Genomic DNA, 21,013 nt, shown 5'->3' with positions numbered 1-21,013 from the left:
CCCCCGGGATGTTGCAACTGTCGTAAGTTTGATCACACGATCATGGGGATGCTGCAGCAGTCGTAAGTGTGAAAAATGGTCATAAGTGACTTTTTTCAGTGCCGTTGTAACTTTGAACGGTCACTAAACAAACTGTTATAAGTTGAGGACTACCTGTATACTCTTGGATTCGTAGGGATACTCTTAAATTGAGTGTTTGCTGTGATTATTTGCATCCTTGCATTAAAATTAACATGCATTGTCTTGACTGTGAAGACAGATTCTTCTTCTAAATGTGGACTCACCCACAATGTAGATTTTCCTATTTTATTTATTGATAGATTTCTTTTTATGCCACCTCCATCTAAGACTGAAGGTGGTTTTTGCAAAATAATAAAACAAAGTCAGTAATCATAATACTAGGATATCAGTAAAACTCATAATTAAAACTGTCTCAATCATCACAATGGTTGATAGACATAATGCCCAGAATTAGAAAGCTGCTGCACAAATTCCACAAGCTTGTTTTTCCCCTGTTGCACATCAAACCAAGTATGGACTGGGTCATTAAAAAAAATCCAGAACAATTCTATGTGTCTGTATGCAGACAATATTTTATTTTATCCCGGGAAGTAGAAGAACTAAGGCCTACTATGATGATGAATAAAGTAAGCTAAAGGAAATGGCATTGTCCTTCCACCCATATGCACAATAAGAGTTTCTTTCCTTTTCTCATCTTTCAAGAAAAAAGAGAGAGAGAGAGGGCAAAAAACAGAGTTTATTCAGAAGTCATGTGGACTTAGACAAAGTTAAACATCAACGTTCATTTTGGTTTTGCAAATAAGATTCTGGTCAACATTTGGAGATCAAGGCATGTAAACAGCTAAAATTGTGCCAATCTAAACACTTGAATGTTTTTCCGTTTTTGAAAGAGAATGTGACAATTAGCTATTTCCATATTGAAGAGTCATTTGTGTACCCTGCTAACATCTACTTGTATGAACAACTCTATTTAGTTACAAAGTTGTAGACCTGAAAGGGAAACAAAGAACTGTCCAGTCCTTTCCAAGTCATGTATAAACCAGATTGTAGTGGCATTTACCGTATTTTTTGCAGTATAAAACGCACCTTTTTTCCCCCTAAAAGGGGGTAAAAATTTAGGTGTATCTTATACACCAAATGTAGCCCCGCCCACCTACTGGCCCCCCACACTTTGGCCTCTGCCTCGCAGCAGTACCTCCTTGCAAGCAAACAGCAAGAAAAAACAGCTCCTTTCAGCTTCAGCTCAGCCTAATTAGCACAAATTGATTGGATGGGCCTCCCCACTCTCAGCTGATTTGCTCTCAGCTGTTTTGCGCAGGGCTCTGCTGCTTGCTGCAAAGAGGTAAATTGCTGGAGCAGGGTTTTTTTTCCTTGTGCTAATCAAGCTATGCTGAAAACGAAAATGAAAGTAAACCAGGCTGTTTGCTGTTTGCTGCAAGGAGCCAAAATTGCTCAGAGGCAGAGGGAGATTTCTTTTTCTTCTTTTCCTCACCAAAAAAGGTAGGTGCGTTTTATACTCCGGTGCATCTTATACTCCAAAAAATATGGTAAGCTAATGCACAGATTTGTTTGGCTAAAAAGAATCTCTCTGTGGCGTAGAGGAGACCAAAATGATCCAAAACAACCACGGAGTAGTTTCTTTTAGCAAACTCCAGTAAACCAAGCTGCGCTAATGGAGGAGAAATCCATTCTTCCCTGCAGTTGACCAGTGCAGAGCTGATTTCAACCTAGAGATTTCCTTTTGACTCTAGCAATAGCATTTCAAACTATATATATCAGGGGTGGGTTCTACTTACCTTTAATACCGGTTTGCAGAGGGGCCGCGCACGCTTCTGCACATGCGCAGAAGTGTTTTGATGTGGTCGGTGGGCGGAGTCTCCCGCCAGTTTTACTACTGTTTCTATAGAACCGGTGCAAACCCACCACTGATATATATCCAGTGAATTGCTGTTTGGGCTGATTTTTTTTTTTTTGTCAAAAACAAAAAATATATTTTGTTACTGCAACTTGACATGGTAGTCGCTGTTGGAGCTTCTCCTCTGTTCTGGGGACCTTTAAGACAAGTTGTTGGAAAGTGATGGGTGCAGTTAGAAGGGTGGATTGGATAGGAGGAGAAAGAACCGAAGGCTTTGCTGTCTAATACATGTCTCCTCTCTTTGCATAGGAGGAACTAACTAGCACCAGTGTGGAACACATCATAGTCAACCCTAATGCAGCTTATGACAAATTTAAGGACAAGAGAGTGGGTACAAAAGGGCTAGGTAAGTACCTGTCGCCATGGAAACTTACAACAGATCCAGGGAAGAGCAATAGTTTCAGAATTTCCCTTGAACTAGAAAATGTACCATGAAAAGGTGATGGTGGTAGTTATATTCTTATCATAATCCACAGAGAGGATATAAAGGTCATGATTTGAAAACATTTTAATCAGGGTGGATTTGATTTAAATCGAGTTGATTTAAATCACGATTTAAATCATGATTTAAATCACTAGTAAAAAGGCTTGATTTAAATCAACTCGATTTAAATCATAATTTTTAAAGAGCAACTGTCATCTCTGCTACTCCTTTGACCCAGTGTTGACTCACCGATAGTCCCAGTGTTGCAGAATGTACAGCCTCATGCTACATAACTAAGCTCCATTTCATGCTGAATAAACTAAATTATTTATGTATCTTAAATAGAAAACTATCTTACGATAGATTTTTACCCCAAAAGTTTTTTATTAAAATAAATTCAATAAAAATCAAAAAAATCCGATTTAAATAAAAAAAAATCCGATTTAAATAAAAAAAATCTGATTTTTGGGATTTTTTTAAAAAAAATCATTGATTTTTATCCACCCTGATTTTAATACATCTCTGTCCATTAAAATTATAATCTGGATTATTTATTGTTCGGTGCTATATTTATGTGGCTCTGAAATGCTAAGTATGTTTTGTACTTAAAAAAAAGGGACACTATCCACATAATAATGACGGTGGTACTGCATTAACTACACTGAAATACATCTACAGGTAGTCCTCGACCACAATTGAGCCCAAAATTTATGTTGCTAAGTGAGACATTTGTTAAGAGAATTTTTCCCCATTTTACGCTCTTTCTTGCCACATTTTTTAAGTGAATCACTGCAGTTGTAAGTTAGTAACACAGTTGTTAAGTGAATCTGGCTTCCCCATTGATTTTGCTTATCAGAAGGTTGCAAAAGTTGAATCACATGACCCCCCCCCCCGGGGCAACGCAACCATCATAAATATGAAACAGTTGCCAAGTTTTTGAATTTGGATCACATGACCATTGGGATGCTGCAATGGTCAGCATAAGTATGAAAAATGGTCATAAGTCACTTTTTTCAATGCCATTGTATCTTCAAATAGTCACTAAAGGAACTGTTATGAGTTGAGTCCTGATCTGTACTTGGGTGATTTTGTTAGTGATGCGATGACTTGCAAATGATGAGTACCAATATCCGAATTTATGTCGGCGTCAACACTGCGGCCAGGGTTTCCAGACACATTGTGATAAGAGGAAATGATAGAAAACTTAGACTACAAAGTTCAAAGGGAGGGGAATTTAATACTCATTTGCTTTAACTTAAATTTATGGAAATGTATGAAGCTGCTCCTGCAAGTCATGTGGTCCAAATTAAACTTTGTCCCTTTTTTCCGTTCAATAGATTTCTCTGATCGTATTGGCAAATCCAAAAGAACTGGCTACGAGTCTGGAGATTATGAAATTGTAAGTTGTTGACCTATTTGGACAAATTTGATTGAAAAGGGAGTCTTCCAGTCCAGTTCTGGCTCAGCCACACACACACACACACACACAGGTGACAGTGCAGGGAGAAAAATCCAGGCACTTTTTTGAAAACATTTCCATAAAGCCCACTTTAACTCAGGAATTGGGATAAAATGGAAGCTACTATCTTATCTTATTTTACCAACTGCTATCCTGAAATGCTAACCTTGCTTTTCTGCCTTTTTTCATTAAGCTAGGAGAAGGACTTCACGTGAAAGAGACCCCTCAGCAGAAATATCAGCGACTACTGCATGAAGTTCAAGAGTTGACTACTGAAGTGGAGAAGATCAAGGTAAAAGTCGAAGGTAGACAAAGGAGATCTGGAATCTCCTGAGGGGGGCCTTCTTGATTTGGACCTACCATCAGGTTAAACTGGTCCAGGACTCAGTCTATTATTTAGTTTCCGTGTGTGTAAAATTAAGTGCTTCCTCGGATCATATTCTTACATTAAAGTTGGAGGGAAGGGAACTGCGGATTATTAGACTTTTTAACACTTGTATTCCTGCTTCCTCAGAACAGCGTAAAGGAGTCCTCAGCGGAGGAGAAACTGACACCAGTCAGTCTTGCAAAACAAGTGGCTGGCCTGAAACAGCAGCTGGTCTCCACCCATCTGGAGAAACTGTTGGGACCGGAGGCGGCCATCAACTTGACAGACCCTGATGGTGCTCTGGCCAAGTAGGTTGTGGTAGGGCCAGGACTTTCTTCAGGGAATAGCCTTTATCACCAGCTTTTTCCAATCGGACCCTCTGTACTTAAGGATCTGATGAGACTGTGAGTGCCCCTTTCCAGGCAAGCTCAAGGTCAAATCTATCTTTTCTTTCTCTCAGACTCTCTGAGGGATAATACAGATAGTCCTCAACTTACAATAGTTCATTAAGTGACAGTTCAAAGATACAACGGCCCTGAAAAAAGTGACTTACGATTATTTTATACACTTACGACTGTTGAGGTATCCCCATGGTCATGTGATCAAAATTCAGACACTTGGCAATTGACTCATATTTATGATGCCTGGAATCATGTGATCTCCTTTGGCGAACTTCTGACAAGCAAAATCAATTAAAAATTGATTTTAATTAGCAGTTAAAAACACTGACCTGGGAAATTTTTAATTGGAATTCCTGTAAATATTTGTAGATATGACAGCAATGCATACTGTGCTCATGTTTTTCTAATTTTAAGCTGGCGCGAGGGGAAGGCACTGAAACTTGCTGACATTTCAACACACCCGAAGAACTAGAAACATTCATTATAACTTGAGCGTTAGGTTTAATTAATATTGTTTCCATTTGGTTGTGGTTAATATGCATTGTATAAAAACAAAAAGTTGCATGCCGCACATGTCAGAGCAATGAAATAATTTGTGTTCAAATGCAAACAAGCCAGGTCCACTATTGATTAGATTTGAAGTGCAAATCCTTTGATAACACCGTGTCACTATGTCGTCCTATTGGGACAGGAGTCTCCAAACTTGGCAATTTTGAGACCGGTGTACTTTAATTCCCAGAAGTCCCCAGTCAGCCATGCTGGGAATTAAAGTACACCTGTCTCAAAGTTGTCACGTTTGGAGACCCCTGTGTTAGGATGTATAATTACATCCACTATCTGAAATAAGATACCATATTTTTTGGAGTATAAGACGCACTGGAGTATAACACACACCTTAGTTTTTCGGGAGGAAAATAAGAAAAAAGCTGATTGGTGGGTGGATCGGTCTCCAGAATACTCCCAATCAGCTGTTCCCAGAGGTGAATTTTAGCAACAGGTTCGTTGGTTGTGAGCTCTGTGCCTTGCTTTTTTTTTCTGCCCCTAAAACTTCTGAAACTCTGTTTCAGAAAAAACTTTTTTTTCTGCTTCTGAAAGCCTCCGAAACAGAGCTTCAGAAAAAAAGCCTCTGAAACTTTGTTTCAGAGGCTTTTTTTCTGAAGCTTTGTTTTAGAGGCTTTTTTTCCCTGAATCTCTGGAGGTTTTTTTCCTGAAGCTCTGTTTGGAGGCTTTTTTTCTGAAGCTTTTTTTCTGAGGCTTTTTTCAGCCTCTGAAACCTCCATTTGAGAGGCTGGGCGGGCCTACATTCAGACTATAAGACGCACCCAGATTTTCACCCTCTTTTTGGGGGGAAAAGGTGTGCCTTATACTCTGAAAAATATAGTAGTTGCCTTAGCTCATGTGATCAGTGAGAGGGTGCAACTTTCCCATGTATTCTGTAAGATTTAATGGGCTCTTCTGCCTTTGCAGGCGTTTGCTTCTTCAACTGGAAGTGACAAAAACTGCTAAAAGCGTTTCTGCTGGTGGGAAAGGTGCTGCCAAAGTCACAGCAGGCCCAGAAAACACTGTGACGTACGAACTGCATTCTCGACCTGAGCAAGACAAGTTCTCTCAAGCTGCAAAAGTAAGAATGGGAAATGGCTTGTTCCCTGGGTCCTCTTCTTGAGACGGTGGGGAAATGCATTAGAATAGTGGGATATGAAGTGGGTAGAACAGAGGTGAGTTATCTTTCCCCAGGACCATCCTGGATAGCCGAGGTGGAAGGATTCTGCAAGCTTATGTACTGTTTAAACAAATAAAAGCTGCATTGATGGGCCAATGTTCATGATTTCACAAACAACTCACTCTCCAAAATGCTTGGTCATCTATAAATGAGGTTTTAAAATACATGTGTCATTTTATAAAAAAAATATTTTTGTAAATTCAAGAGGAATATTTATTTTGTTTTTAAATTTAAAAGATTTGTAAGACTGCCCCTCTTCAAATGCAACTCTGGGTGGTTCGCGACGATAAAACCCTGAACTATAAAAACCATAAAGCGCAACCAAAACCCACTGCTTCAATTATCCCCTTGGGATGCCCCAACAACCAGTCTAAAACAGCCCCGAACAACCTAAACACACACACACACACACACACACACACACACACACACACACACACACGTCTCTCTCTATGTATGTTTGTATATGTGTGCGATGTTAAAAACAAAATATGGCAGATAGTGGAAGTAACTGAATCATAAGGATTGACAAAAATTCTGAACAAGAATTGCTATTACTTCTGCATGGAAACGCCAGAGTCAATGGCTGATCGTACACCCACTGATGCTCTGCTTGCTGCTGAAAAATTAAGGTGACTTTAGAGAGAAAAAGTAACATTGGGAAACTGGAATTCTAGACTCTTCAGATTTCTGTGGCCATTTCCTTATTGCTGGCACTGTGTACATCTTAAAATGAGCCTTGGTGGTATAGTGGTCTAAAGCACCCTGTTATTAAGACCAGCTGCCTGCAGGTTCGAATCTCGCCAAGGCTCAAGGTTGACTCAGCCTTCCATCCTTTCTAAGGTAGGTAAATTGAGGACCCAGTTGTGGGGGCAATAAGCTGACTTTGTATAAACATACAAAAGGATGAAGGCTATTGCTTAACGCATTGTAAGCCGCCCTGAGTCTCCGGAGAAGGGCGGCATATAAATCAAATTAAAAAAAACAAAAAAACAGAACCTTGGCTGATCTCTAGTCAGCTCCATAAAGTTAAAGTGTATTCAACACTGAAGGATTTGTTCATCTGTTAGAAATCCAGGATATTTGTTCAGAAATTGCTGAAGGACAGCTTCCAGTAACAGGAGCCAGCATGATCTTTGGGAAAGGATGCTGGGAGTGATATTTCTGTACCACAAGTTCCCACTGCCTGGCTCCTTAACTTGCTTTTAATGGCATGAAAAAACAACAACAATTCTGTTCTTTGAAGTGCCTGCTTCCCAGAAGACTCATCTCAATTCAAAACAAAACTTTAGAAGCAGTTTGTCTCCTTGAATCCAAGATAGCAGAGGTTTGTGGATCAAATCAGAAGAGGGGAGAAAAATATTTCATTTTGTTTTTGTTGTTGTTTTGTGTCCTGTCAGATAGCAGAATTGGAGAAGCGTCTGGCTGAGTTGGAGGCGTCTGTTCGCTCTGAACAGGATGTGCAGGTGAGAGACACAGGGCAGTAGACTGACAGGTTGCCTGACAAAGATGGGGATTTTATGTTTTTTATGTTATAAGCGAAGCAAAAACTTATTAAGAGTTCAATTTTAATTCGAAAGGGGGGCGGGGAAGACCACACATTGTAAGGAGGTTGTAGGGGCCCAGATGGGGGAAAACAGACTCAACTCAAACTGAGTGGCTGAGGATTTGGGGCCTTCCTAAACTCAGGGAATTTCCATCTTTGGCTCTGGATGGGGCTGCACTACTCCGGATTGGCCAAGTGCGCCTTTTAAAGGTCCTCTATGACTCACAACTTCAGTTTGAACAGCAGATGGCAGCCATGGCTTGGAGCACCTTTTGACAGTCTGTTTTATAGATCAAATTGCCCTCATACTGACAGTCTCTCATGCCTTAGTCACTGTCATCTGGATTAGTATTCCAAAATTTCCCCATCTAGCATGGGAATTGAAGTCCATATATGTTAAAGTTGCCAGTTGCCAAGGTTGAGAGACACTGGCTGGTGTTAATGGCATAACATTGTATTGCAGACTAACATCCTTGTTAGAAACTGAATGGCATTATATTAAATCACCCTTTTTCCTCCCCTCTATCTAGAATCCTCTGTCTGTTGGACTACAGGGCGCTAGCTTAATGGTAAGGCATTGATTCAGTCTTCTTATTTGGGGCCTGTTGTGACTAGGAAGGAATTAAATGGGACGTCTGCTTATCGGGAGTAAGCATGAAGGAATCTTGTAGATTGGTTTATACTGTGGGATGGTTGCAAAACTGTGATTGATAGTTGCTGTACAAAGCACTTGGATGTATATGAAATCCTGGAAGTGGGAGGGTTGGAGAAAGGAAGAAATTTGGGGGGGGGGATAGATTTCAGTAAGGCACAATTGAGGCGCATATTTAGTCTTTGTAAGTTGTTCTAGACCAGGTAGTCCAGATTTGGCTATGTGTCTTAGAAGCCAAAAATCAAAGGGACAGAAAAATTGCCAAGAGCATTTTGGTCTGGCAAAGTATATTTTTTTCTGATCTCATGCAGAAGTTAGCATGAGAGTAAAATGTAACAAATTTTATTGTTTCAGGAGTGTCTGCAGAAAATAGTCAAATAGTAAAAACGATGACCACAATAGTGTGATCCAAGCTCTGCCTGTTTTTTTTTATATATGAGCAGAGCTTTGGATGCACATTCAGGGTTACCGTCTTCTTGAATTTTCTTTAACCATATCCTGTAGATACCCAATGATATTTAATATCGAAAGATTATATCGAAAATTAATATCGAAAAAAGGGATCAAAAGATTGGGTATAACCTCATACTTTGAATGACTAAGCTCTTGGTGACATAATCTCCATCATATCCGTAACTGGATATGTAAGCCTCCTCACCATTAAGTTTGTATACACACATTAACCTCAGACAATATTATCAGTCATAAATACTAAATGATGTATAGCTCGCTATGGTCAAAAAAAAATATAAAATAGCTCCAAAGTATATTATTTCCCCTTCACCACCAATCTGTTTTGTTTTCTAAAAATAACACAAAATAATAGACACTTCTGGACATTGTGAGCTAGTGGCAGGAGAATGAGTGTTATATTCAGAAACAAAACGGGTTCTGAAAGGAAAGGGAAAACCGAGATAAATGTCAGGTGAGACCTAGAGACTGCAGGTACATTTGATTAATCAGAATGTTGTAAGCAGTTAAAAGGACTTTTAGATTTTCATTCTCTGTGTTGTCAACTGAGTGATTGACACTCCTCAATCCCCATCCCTCCTTAGGAAACCGTGGAGCTCTTGCAGGCCAAAGTCAACTCCTTAGATGTGGCAACTCTGGAACAAGTGGAGGCAAGGCTACAGGTGGGATTTATTTTAGGATAATTTTTTTTAAAATATAATGTTATTTTTATAAAAAACTAAAAAGGAAGATTAAAAGCTTATACAAAGTAATTTAAAGTAAGAAAGAAAAGAGGAAAAGAAGGAAGTCAAAGAGAAAGCTAAAAGTGAAAAAAGAGTAAATGAAACATAGGAAAAAAAAAATCCAAAGAAATGGCTTCTAATCTGCTTTACAGCACTTCTTACAATTATAAATTTTCTCTTAAACTTTCTCTTAAGTTATAATGTGTCTCTATTCTTTCTATTATCAATCCTATCTAATCTTCAAAACCCTAAATCGTAAATTCAAGTTGTTGTTGTTTTCTGTTTTCTGGAAAAAGTTTATGAGGAGTTTCCAATCAGCAATAAATATAAATATTGTCTTTTTTTTTTTTAAATCAGAGAAGTTAATTTGGCCACCCCAGCAAATTCCATCATCTTCCCCGACCAATCCTCCATTATAGGTATTGCCGGATGCTTCCATCTTTGTGCCTACAATGTTGCGGCACTTACCATATACAAAAATGAAGTTCCATTGCTTTTTTCCCAACATCCGCTGATTTAGAGGATTTTGAAGATGAGTATATAGTTGAGAGCAGAGGTCTGCATTGTGGAACTGATGGACAAACAGTTGGAAAAAGTTTTGCTAGGGCAGTGATGGTGAACCTTTTAGACACCGAGTGCCCAAACTGCTTTTGTGCGCATGCCCAAACTGAATGTGTGGTGACATGCGCGTATGTGCGTGGACATGTGCAAACATGGACATGCACGGACATGCACGTGTGCATGCGCGGATATGCTCGTGTGTGCAGCAGAGACCCGAAGACCAGCTGTCTGGTGGGAAGTGGGGCATCCCAACACCGGCAGCACAGCAAAAGATAAGATCTTTTTCTTTCGTGAGCTTCTGTTTCGTCGTTTGCAGGGAAACAGAAGCTCATGAAAGAAACGCCACAGAGATCTGACCTGGGGCGACGGCGCGCATGCCAGCAGAGAGGGCTCTGCGTGCCACTTATGGCACGCGTGCCATAGATTCACCATCACCGCTCTAGGGTTTCCCATCCGGCAATACATTTAGGCTTATCAGATGGGATGTTGACATTGTGGCAAGGTGTTCCGGTATGCTCTGCTAACATCAATTTTTGTTTTTTTTCCATTCCTAGAGTGTTTTGGGAAAAGTGAATGAGATTGCCAAGCACAAAGCCACAGTAGAGGATGCAGACACCCAAAGCAAGGTCAGCTTCTGTTTAGTCTTTCTAATACAGGACGTGATAAATATACTTAAAAAAAATAATAATTTCATACATACAGGTATAGGTAGTCCTTGAGTCACAATTATTCGTTCAGTGTTCAAAGTTATAATGCTGGGGTTGAACAAATGGTACAGATAATCCTTGAATTATGACCACAATTTAGCCCAAAATTTCTATTGCTAAATGAGACATTTGTTAAATTAATTTTGCCCCGTTTTACGACCTTTCTTGTACAGTTGTTAAGCGAATCCTGGCAGTTGTTAACTTATTAACCTAGTTGTAAAGTGAATCTGACTTCCCCACTGACTTTACTTGTCGGAAGATTGCAGAAGGTGATCACATGCCCCCGGGACACTGCAGAAATATGAGTCAATTGTGAAGTATCTGAATTTTGATCACATGGCCATGGGGATGCTACAGCAGTCATAAGTGTGAAAAATGGCCATTTTTCAGTGCTGTTGTAATTTTGAACTGTCACTAAATGAACTGTTGTAAGTCGAGGACTACCTGTACTTAGGACTAGTCCTCAGATTTCCACCCATTACAACATCCCTATGGTCACATGATCACAGTCTGGGTACCCAACGTCTGGCTTATGATTGCATCATCACAGCAAGCTGCAGTTATGTGACTGTGATTTTTGATGTTCCTTGCTGGCTTCTCACAGATCTTGCTGTTATGAGAGGTCCTCACTTAATGAAGGTAACCAAGGCTGCTGGAATTGCCATCACTAAGTGCCATCGTTACATGACACCACACCTTATAACTGTGTTGCTTAGCTACAGCCATTGTGGTCTCCATAGCCATCGCAACCCATATCAGGAAAACTTTAAAGCAATTTTCCTTGACTTAAGTAGCCGAAAAATATGGTGGATGGATTTAAGTAATTTAATTTAATTTAATTAATTTTTAATTTAATTTTTAATTTTAATTTAATTTTAATTTATTTTGATTTATATGCCGCCCTTCTCCGGAGACTCAGGGCGGCTTACAAGGCATTAAGCAATAGCCTTCATACTTTTGTATATTTTATACAAAGTCAGCTTATTGCCCCCACAAACTGGGTCCTCATTTTACCTACCTCGGAAGGATGGAAGGCTGAGTCAACCTTGAGCCTGGTGAGAATTTATTTTATTTATCTATTTGTATCTCACCTTTATTATTTTTACAAATAACTCAAGGCAGCGAACATATCCAACACACCTTCCTTCTCCTATTTTAAGGCAGGGGTGGGGAATCATGGCCCCTTTATGACTTGTGCACTTCAACTCCCAGAATTCCTGAGCAGCTATGCATGCTGGCTCAGGAATTCTGGGAATTGAAGTCTACAAATCATAATGGGGCCATAGTTCCTCGCCTCTTTTTTAAGGGGTTTCCAGCTGATATTAAGTATGTATTTACACTTAGGTCAAATCATATTTTGCTTTTTGAATCTGGATCTTTGCCCAGCGCTGGTGTAAATATCTGGCATTCAGCAAGGACAATATTTGTTTCTGGCTGATAATCTAAGTGTAGGGGGATTTGTACTGCCTGTTACCAATGCAGCAGCTACACCTAACTCAGATTTTGTTTCTAATAGCTTGAAATATTAATAATCTGTTGTGTCAGATATCTTAAAACTCATTGGGTCCTGATGACTCTGGATCTTGGTGGTTTCCTGGGTTCATTTTATCAGCTCTGGATGATTGATTCCTTGTTTACATTCTGCTTGTAAAAATTGGAGATCACACTCTTATGTGCCTGTACAATTTCTAAGAAAGGAGAAGGGAGTGGCACATGACATGGCTTGCTGTCACACAGGCAGGTGCACATTTGTTTGCTTAGCACATAGTGGCTAGCATGTGATTGTGTGAACTCAACTTTGCTGGATAACATCATAACTAGAGCACGATTGAGCAAGAAGACTGTTCAGCCCGCACTAGAGCTGAATATTTGTAATTTATGCACTAACTGCAGGTAATCCTCAACTTAATAACAGTTCGTTTAGTGACCATTCAAAGTTAACGGCGGCACTGAAAAAAGTGACGTATGACAGTTTTTCACACTTAAGACCGTTGCAGCATCCCCTATGGTCATGTGATCAAAATCCAGATCCTTGGCAACTGGTTCGTATTTATGATGGTTGCAATGTCCTGGAGTTCCTGTGATCCCGTTTTGCGACCTTCTGGCAAGCAAAGTCAGTGGGACAGCTAGATTCACTTAACAACCATCCTACTAACTTAACAAACACAGTGATCCACTTAACAACTGTGGCAAGAAAAGTTGTAAAATGAGGCAAACTCTCCCAGGAGGAGAGCCTTCTCTGTGGTGGCACCTACCCTATGGAACAATCTACCCCCAGAGATACGAGTGATCTCCGACCTTCGGATTTTTCGTCGGGCCCTAAAAACTTATTTTTTCCAGTTAGCCGGTCTGTCTTGATTTTAGGGTTAGTTTTAAAATTTTAATATTGATTTTAATTGACAAGTTTTAAATTATGGGCCAATTTTATAAATTATTTTAACTTTATTTTAATTGTGATGTTTGTATCGATGTTTTTATCTTGGCTGTTCACCGCCCTGAGTCCGAAAGGAGAAGGGCGGTATAGAAATTTGAATAATAAATAAATAAATAAATAAATAAATAAACTCACTTAACAAATCTTTCACTTAGCAACATAAATTTTGGGCTCAACTGTGGTGGTAACTTGAGGACTACCTGTATAGGTTGGTTGGTTTAATGGTTGATTAATAATTGATTAGTGCCAACTAAATCATGAGATTTGAGGGCCAAACTCAGTGAATGTTTGTCCCAGGTATGCACATATGCGTTTGTTAACCTACGTAGGTGTTGTGGAGTTTGTTCTGACCTAGGCTGCCTGAGTCATTAAAACACACGAGTAGTCCCAAAAATCTCTTTTATTGCAACAGCTGTGAATTCTGTTCATTCACAGATGAGTCCCAATTAGTTATAAAGAGTGCTTCGGGAGAAGTCCTTCGGGATAATCACCCACCTTTATTTCCCTTGACATGCTGCCAAAGACCTAATTGGCAGAGCCACACGGAATCCAGAATCAAACAGAGCTTCAGGCTTTAAGATGAACCTAATGAACAAACGTTGCTTCCTGCAAAGGCCCACGTGCCTTTGCTCCTCTTTTAAGTCTTATGGGAGGGGCCAATCACCTCCAAGCCCTACTCCCATATTGTCCCTTTTGTTTTAACTGTTCTTGCCTTCTGGAAGCTCTGTGCATGTGCACACTGGGAACAGGCTCCCCCTCTTCCTCTGCCTCGCTAAGGTTGTTGTGGCCCGTATGCGGCCTGTGCAGCTAGTAGCTGATTCAGACAGCGAAGAGGCTGGTGTGGTGCTGCGCCAGCAGCCTGTGCAGCTGGCACTCAAGTTGGACAATGAGGAGGCTGGAGAAGATGTGGTGCCAGAAGCGGGGATTCAGCCAGGGCCTTCAGAACCTCCAGAAGCTCTCTTAAGTGAGGAGGACGAAGAGGAGGAGCCTCTTCTCAATGCATGGGTGCGCAGAGCTGCCAAAAGGCAGGAGTAGCTCCTCAGGAGGAGGTCTCCTCGAGAGTAAGGCTTGGGGCTAATTGGCCACTCCCTTAGCCTATTTAAGGAGGAACGCCGACTGAAGCAATTGGCAGGGAACAACTTATTTCACATATCTTCGTGTCTTGTCTTGCTTATCTTATCAGCTTCCTGCAAATTGCTTCTGGGCATTCTGCCAACCATAATAAGTTTTCAGTTATTATTCTTTGAATTCTTGGCGGCTGTTAATGCAATTAATTAACAGCTGTTGTTGTAAAAGACTGGTTTATTCAGTAAATTAAGGTTTGGATGGACTTTGTTTGTGCTGCGTTCTTTGGGGTCCGTAGCTAGGGCAGCACATAACTCCCAGATGGTCCTTTCTCTGCCTCCGACGCAGAGCCCTCATCCGAGCCTTCCCCAGACTCCAGGACTGGCCGATGGTCCTGCCCAGTCTCCTCACTGTCCAACTCTGCTGCCAGCTCCGCAGGCTGCTGGTGGACTACAACAGAGTTTCAGAAAGTCAAGGTCAGTGCCAGATCGTCACTCAACTTCTCTCCTTGCTCAGGAAGTTCCTCTTTCTCTCCTTGTAGGTTCATCAGTTGTATGCACTTGTGCAGGAGTGGAGCCCACTGGCTAGCACCCTCCCTGAGGTGGTGCAGCGCCTTGTGGCCGTGCGGCAGTTGCATGAACAAGGTGAGTTCTCGGGCCTTTTTTGTGGGGGGGTATGCCGAGGACTTCTTAAAACCCGGGGGGGGGGGGACCAGCCTTGAAGTCATGGATTCAAAAAAAATTCTCAGCCTTTTGGGCTTCTGGTTACCCCAAGGAGCAATCTAGTAATGAACAGTTTTTTTCCTCCAACTGACTTGGGTTCGTCTTGGTTACAGCCATGCAATTTGGGCAGCTCCTGACTCATTTGGACACTACCCAGCAAATGATTGCTAATTCTCTGAAGGATAACGTCACCCTGCTGACACAGGTAAGACTTAGAACAATGAGAATCACCCGGGGTAGTGTCGGTATTGTAGTCACTAAGACCTCTGAGACCTGAATCTGCATGAATGAAGTTTGCACATAGCCTCTAGTTATTAGATCATTAATGCTTCGTTGAGTGAGGGTTTCTTGCCTCCCGCCTTGAAAGAGGCGGTGGTGAGGCCCCTCCTCAAGAAGCCTTCTCTGGATCCGGCTGTTTTGGCGAATTACCGTCCAGTCTCCAACCTTCGCTTTGTGTCGAAGGTTGTTGAGAGTTGTGCGACAACTTCCCCAGCACCTGGATGACGCTGTCTATCTAGACCCGTTCCAGTCCGGTTTCAGGCCTGGATACAGCATGTAAACGGCATTGGTCGCATTGGTTGATGATCTCTGGAGGGCTCGGGACAGGGGTTGTTCCTCTGTCCTGGTCCTATTAGATCTCTCAGCGGCTTTTGATACGATCGACCATGGTATCATGCTGTGCCGGCTGGAGGGGCTAGGGGTTGGGGGCACCATATTACGGTGGTTCTCCTCCTTTTTCTCTGACCGGTTGCAGTTTGTGTTGGCAGGGGGGCAGAGGTCGTCCTCGAGGTGCCTTATGTGTGGAATGTTGCAGGGGTCGGTCCTCTCGCCCCTTCTGTTCAACATTTATGTAAAGCCGCTGGGTGAGATCATCTGTGGTTTTCGGGTGCAGTTCCATCAGTACGCTGATGACACTCAGCTGTACATCTCCACCCCAGTCCACCCCAATGATGCCCTTGAAGTGATGTCCCGGTGCCTTGAGGCCGTGCGGGTCTGGATGGGGAGAAACAGACTCCGACTCAACCCCTCCAAGACTGAGTGGCTGTGGCTCCCGGCGTCCCGATATAGCCAGCTGGTGCCATCGCTGGCTATTGGGGGCGAGTCATTGACCTCCCACGGAGAGGGTTCGCAACTTGGGTGTCCTCCTGGACGCGCGGCTGTCTTTAGAAGAGCATATGACGGCCGTGGCCAGGGGGGCTTTTTCGCCTGATCCGCCAGTTGCGTCCCTTTCTGGATCGGGACTCCCTGCACACGGTCACTCATGCCCTCATCACTTCCTGACTGGACTACTGCAGTGCTCTCTACATGGGGCTCCCCTTGAAGACCATTCGAAGGCTCCAGCTGGTCCAAAATGCGGCCTCGCGGGTGATTATGGGAGCGGCGGGGCGCTCCCATGTAACATCTCTCCTGCGCGAGCTGCATTGGCTCCCAGTGGTCTTCCGGGTGCGATTCAAGGTGTTAACATCTTTAAAGCGCTCCATGGCTTAGGACCTGGGTACTTATGGGTCCGCCTTCTGCTACCGACAGCCTCCCACTGGCCAGTACACTCCCACAGGGCGGGGCTCCTTGGAGTGCCGTCGGTCAGACAATGTCGACTGGCGACCCCCTGGGGGAGAACCTTCTCAGTGGGGGCTCCTGCCCTCTGGAACGAGCTGCCCCCGGAGGTACGGAGGATCCTGGACTTGCGCACCTTCCGCCGTGCCCTGAAGACTTTGTTATTCCAGCAAGCCGGGCTAGCCTAATTTTAACAGTTTTAAATTTTAAATTGGATTTTAATGGGATGTTTTTAATTGTGGGCCAAAGTATTTAATCTGGTTTTAAATTGTTTTTAACTTTTATATTTATGTATTTGATCTTGGCTGTTCACCGCCCTGAGTCCTTCGGGAGAAGGGCGGTATAGATAGATAGATAGATAGATAGATAGATAGATAGATAGATAGATAGATAGATAGATAGATAGATATTAAATTAAAATTAAATTAAATTAATTAAATTAAATTAAATTAAATTAAATTAAATTAAATTAAATTAAATTAAATTAAATTAAATTAATAAAATAATAAAATAAAATAAAATAAAATAAAATAAAATAAAATAATAAAATAAAATAAATAAAATAAAATAAAATAAAATAAAATAAAATAATAAAATAAAATAAAATAAAATAAAATAAAATAAAATAATAAATAAATAAATAAAATAAAAATAAAAATAAAAATAAAATAAAATAAAATAAAATAAAATAAAATAAAATAATAAAATAAAATAATAAAATAAAATAAAATAAAATAATAAAATAAAATAAAATAAAATAAAATAATAAAATAAATAATAAAATAAAATAATAAAATAAAATAATAAAATAAAATAAAATAAAATAATAAAATAATTAATTAATAAGATATCAGCACTACCCAGTTCCAGATGGTAGATAACCTCAACTTGGTGCTCATAGGGTCCTCACTGTATACGGTGGTAGGCGAGGGGTTCCAGTGAATGTGCCTGGCTGTTTCCCCTTCGTGGCTGACAACTCTCCACTCACCCTCTCTCCTTAGGTTCAGAAAGCCATGAAAGAGAATCTATCTGCTGTTGAAGACAATTTTAACAACATCAACTCACGGGTACAGAAGCTGGCCAAATAAATCTCCTCGAACAGAAAGGCAGGGCGGGAAGATTTACCCCCCTCCCCCTCCTACACACACACTCTTGTAAACACACACTAATGGCTCTGTCCTTTCCTTACCCTTTCCTTGCACATTCATAGCAGGAGTTGAACCTTCCTACGGGCCAGAGGACTGAGCGCTTCTATGTTAAAAGGCAGCTGTGCCCCTCCCCCCTTCCAATGTTTCCATGTCCCTGAAGGTTGCTGATTGCAGAGGGGAAAGCTGCACTCCCTACTTGGATGGGGAAGCTCTGTCCCAGCGAGGGAAGTCATCCTTTGGCCCATTTCTCAAGGAAGGCACCCTGCCTCTTTGGCCCAGAAGGAAGGGCCTTTTACATGGAAAAGGTGTCTTAACGCTCTCAGCATGGAGTTGAATTGTGTTGTATAATTATTTTCTGTCATTAAACTCTGATGCTTACTGCTTTGTTTTGTTTTTTTAAAGCGGGGACATCATAAGATCTTACACGTCTCTTGCCTTCAAATGATTTGTTATATTCTCGTCTGTTTTCATCAGGGATTAAACTCTTCTTTGCCACTTCCAGGCCTAGAGTGGTGTATCACTAGGTATCAGTGGCAGACTGAGCAGCAAGGCAGTCTTGTGCCCGCCTGGGAGTATCCTGGTAGGCCAGAGAGGGGGAGTCTCCAGCTCATTGTCTAAAGTTGGGCTGTATAAACTTGCCATATGGCGCACGGAGTTAATGAGGCCTCACATTCTTCTCTTCCCTGTGGGGAAAAGCAGTAGCTTCAGGGTACCTGGAATGCCTTGGAGAAGTGGGCCTCGCTTGTGTATCCATAAAGGAAGAAGACAGCAGAGGTTTCGGCCTGTCGTAAACGGGTGCTTTTTTTTGCAACATAATGCCACCATTTCTGAAGAGCCCTCAGAGCTCTTTGTGTATCAGAGCTAAACAAAGCATCAGAGAAGCAAAGTAAATCTGTTAATCCCAAACGCACAAATCAACCTCCTTCAATTTCTGCCTGCCGCATGTAAGTTCAGTATCTTCAGCAAGAAAATAAGACATCCCCCCCCCATCTCCCCTCTCGGCTCCCTTCCTAGCAGTTACTGTATAGTATGGATACCCCTTTAGAGATACTGAATTGTAGCAAATAGCCTGGAAATGAAATGCAATTTACCAGACTAGTTTCAAAGATTTTTTTTAGGTTTCCAGTGTTTAGTAGCTTCTCCTGGAATGATACTGAGCTGAGCTTTTGAAAATCAAAGCATTTGAGAGATTTGTTATCCGCTGATACCACTGGAGAAAGGGGAATCTTTTGTCTTGAATTTTTATAGGTCACTTAAGAATCAACCCAGGAAGTTTGTTCAACTGCCCGTTTTCCTTCCATCAGTATTTTGACATCTAGAAGCCTGCAATTATAGATCACATTGCCCTAGTAGTCAAATATCTCTGTTTGTTTGTATTATTTTTGTATACGTGGATCAAACTACCAGTAATTCACCTCCTTTTAGGGATAGAACAGTAGCCAATGGAATGCTACCTAATTTGTATATACAAAATTCAGTGAACAGATGAACTGGGAAATATCCGGTTGAAATCCAGGACAGTCCATACTGACTGTTATAAAAAAAACCCCACAGCTTTTTCATGTTGCATATGTTGAAGAAAGAAAAAAATGATTAGGCAAATGAAGAAAAAAAAAAAGAAATGGTCCAGTACAGGGAAGAAAAAGCAAAGTTTGGTTGGAACTGTTAAATGATCAGCGAGCATGATTTATCTTGCATAATAACCTGCATAATAATAATAATATAATATTTTGCATAATAATAATCACTTTCTCTCTCTGGAAGCTGAGATATGTAGCATTTTTAGGTGTCAAAAAGTCTCCTTTTAGCTCTTTTAGCTACTGCTGCTTCCATGCTTCTAATGCAAGCTGATGATTGGCTGATAGAAGACAAGGAGGTCCCGGTATTGTCATGATCTCAGGAGGTGAGCTCAGTCAGGCAATTTAGTAATGCTGCATTACCTAATGCGTTTGAAGTATCATTAGTCATGAAGAAAACTTTCTAATTTAATACTAGATCTGAATAAGAATTGAAAAGATGCACAATGCAGGGAGGCAGCTGCCAATCTGCAAACCACCTGCTTGTTATTGCTTGTTAAGGTTGCCTGCCCAGTAAGGCTGTTTCTTTGAGACAAAGCAGTTTTTCAGCCTCTCCCACATCCTAAGTTAAGAATATAGTCCTGTTCCACGGCTAGAGTTTCAGCTGCACCCAAAAACAATCGCACCCAGCTGTTTTAAATACATATTTTAATACTTGATACAAAACACCCCCCCAAAAAATAAACAAATAAACAGTAACTTCAATCTAAGCTTCAAAATATTTTCATCTGTTAAATTAAAAGTCGCTCCCATAGAAAAGCTACAATTCACAATTGTGTATTTTTATTTTTTACAAAACAAAATTTTAAGCTCGAAAAAGGAAAAATAGCTTTTCCCCCCCATTCCTTTTTTCTTCTTCTTCTTCTTTATACAAAAGAAAGGCCGAAGTTGGTTGGTTGAAGTGCATGGGAGAGAAGGGGAGACACAGCACAACCTGTACAGTATCTACACAGTGCTTTTGCATAAATGTGTCGAGAGTTGCAATCGGATGGGGGAAGAGGGGGGTGCTGTGAAGTGATTTGGTCATTTAGAGATGAGGATTGTAGTGTATGTGTTTGGGGAATGAATGAGGAGAGGAGCAGGGGGAAGGGGAGTTCGCTCTGGCAAAGATGGGCCAGGTGTATTTTTGAGCACAAAATCTTCTTTCTCCACCCCACCCCAATATGCTGTGACCTGAGTGTTCTTTTGAGGATTTTTTTTTAAAAAAAGGAAAATACAAGGAAATAATACATAGAATTTAAAAAAAGAAAATGGGGGTATTTTTGTGTAGGGAAGAAGGGTGAGACTTACAGTCCCAGAGTTCCAATTGGACTTGAGGAGGCGGACAGAACAGGCTAAGTCACCATTCAGGGTCTGGCATATTGTCGCTGTCTTTTGAGTAGCATATAAATAGAGGCAGAGAGGCTGCGTTGGGAGGGAGGGAAGAAATTTCTGGAAAAACTGAAAGGAGGATTTTTTCCTTGAACTTAATGTGGCTTATTTTCCTTATTGCTTTGTACCTTGGCCGCTGGGATCAGGACCGAGCTTGTCTGTGTGTGTGTGTGACA

At 41.2% G+C, this 21,013-nt stretch overlaps 1 protein-coding gene across 1 annotated transcript in view; it reads left to right on the top strand.

Annotated features, from left to right (window-relative positions):
• DCTN2 (dynactin subunit 2) overlaps positions 1–18,267 on the top strand; it is a 51,251-nt gene extending 32,984 nt beyond the window's left edge. The window contains exons 3-14 of the mRNA XM_060688984.2: positions 2,186–2,282; positions 3,698–3,759; positions 4,013–4,111; positions 4,334–4,494; positions 6,055–6,208; positions 7,708–7,773; positions 8,384–8,422; positions 9,561–9,638; positions 10,814–10,885; positions 15,007–15,109; positions 15,301–15,392; positions 17,743–18,267. Of these exons, the coding sequence (XP_060544967.2) occupies positions 2,186–2,282; positions 3,698–3,759; positions 4,013–4,111; positions 4,334–4,494; positions 6,055–6,208; positions 7,708–7,773; positions 8,384–8,422; positions 9,561–9,638; positions 10,814–10,885; positions 15,007–15,109; positions 15,301–15,392; positions 17,743–17,829 (1,110 nt within the window). The 3' untranslated portion in view covers positions 17,830–18,267. The remainder of the gene's footprint in view (positions 1–2,185; positions 2,283–3,697; positions 3,760–4,012; positions 4,112–4,333; positions 4,495–6,054; positions 6,209–7,707; positions 7,774–8,383; positions 8,423–9,560; positions 9,639–10,813; positions 10,886–15,006; positions 15,110–15,300; positions 15,393–17,742) is intronic.
• The last annotated feature ends 2,746 nt before the right edge of the window (positions 18,268–21,013 follow it).

This window comes from Pantherophis guttatus, chromosome 2 (genome assembly GCF_059756535.1).
Source record: "Pantherophis guttatus breed Tessera chromosome 2, ASM5975653v1, whole genome shotgun sequence".
Taxonomy (NCBI): domain Eukaryota; kingdom Metazoa; phylum Chordata; class Lepidosauria; order Squamata; family Colubridae; genus Pantherophis; species Pantherophis guttatus.
The sequence above is the reverse complement of the archived record's forward strand: the minus strand, read 5'-3'. Positions and strand labels throughout refer to the sequence as shown.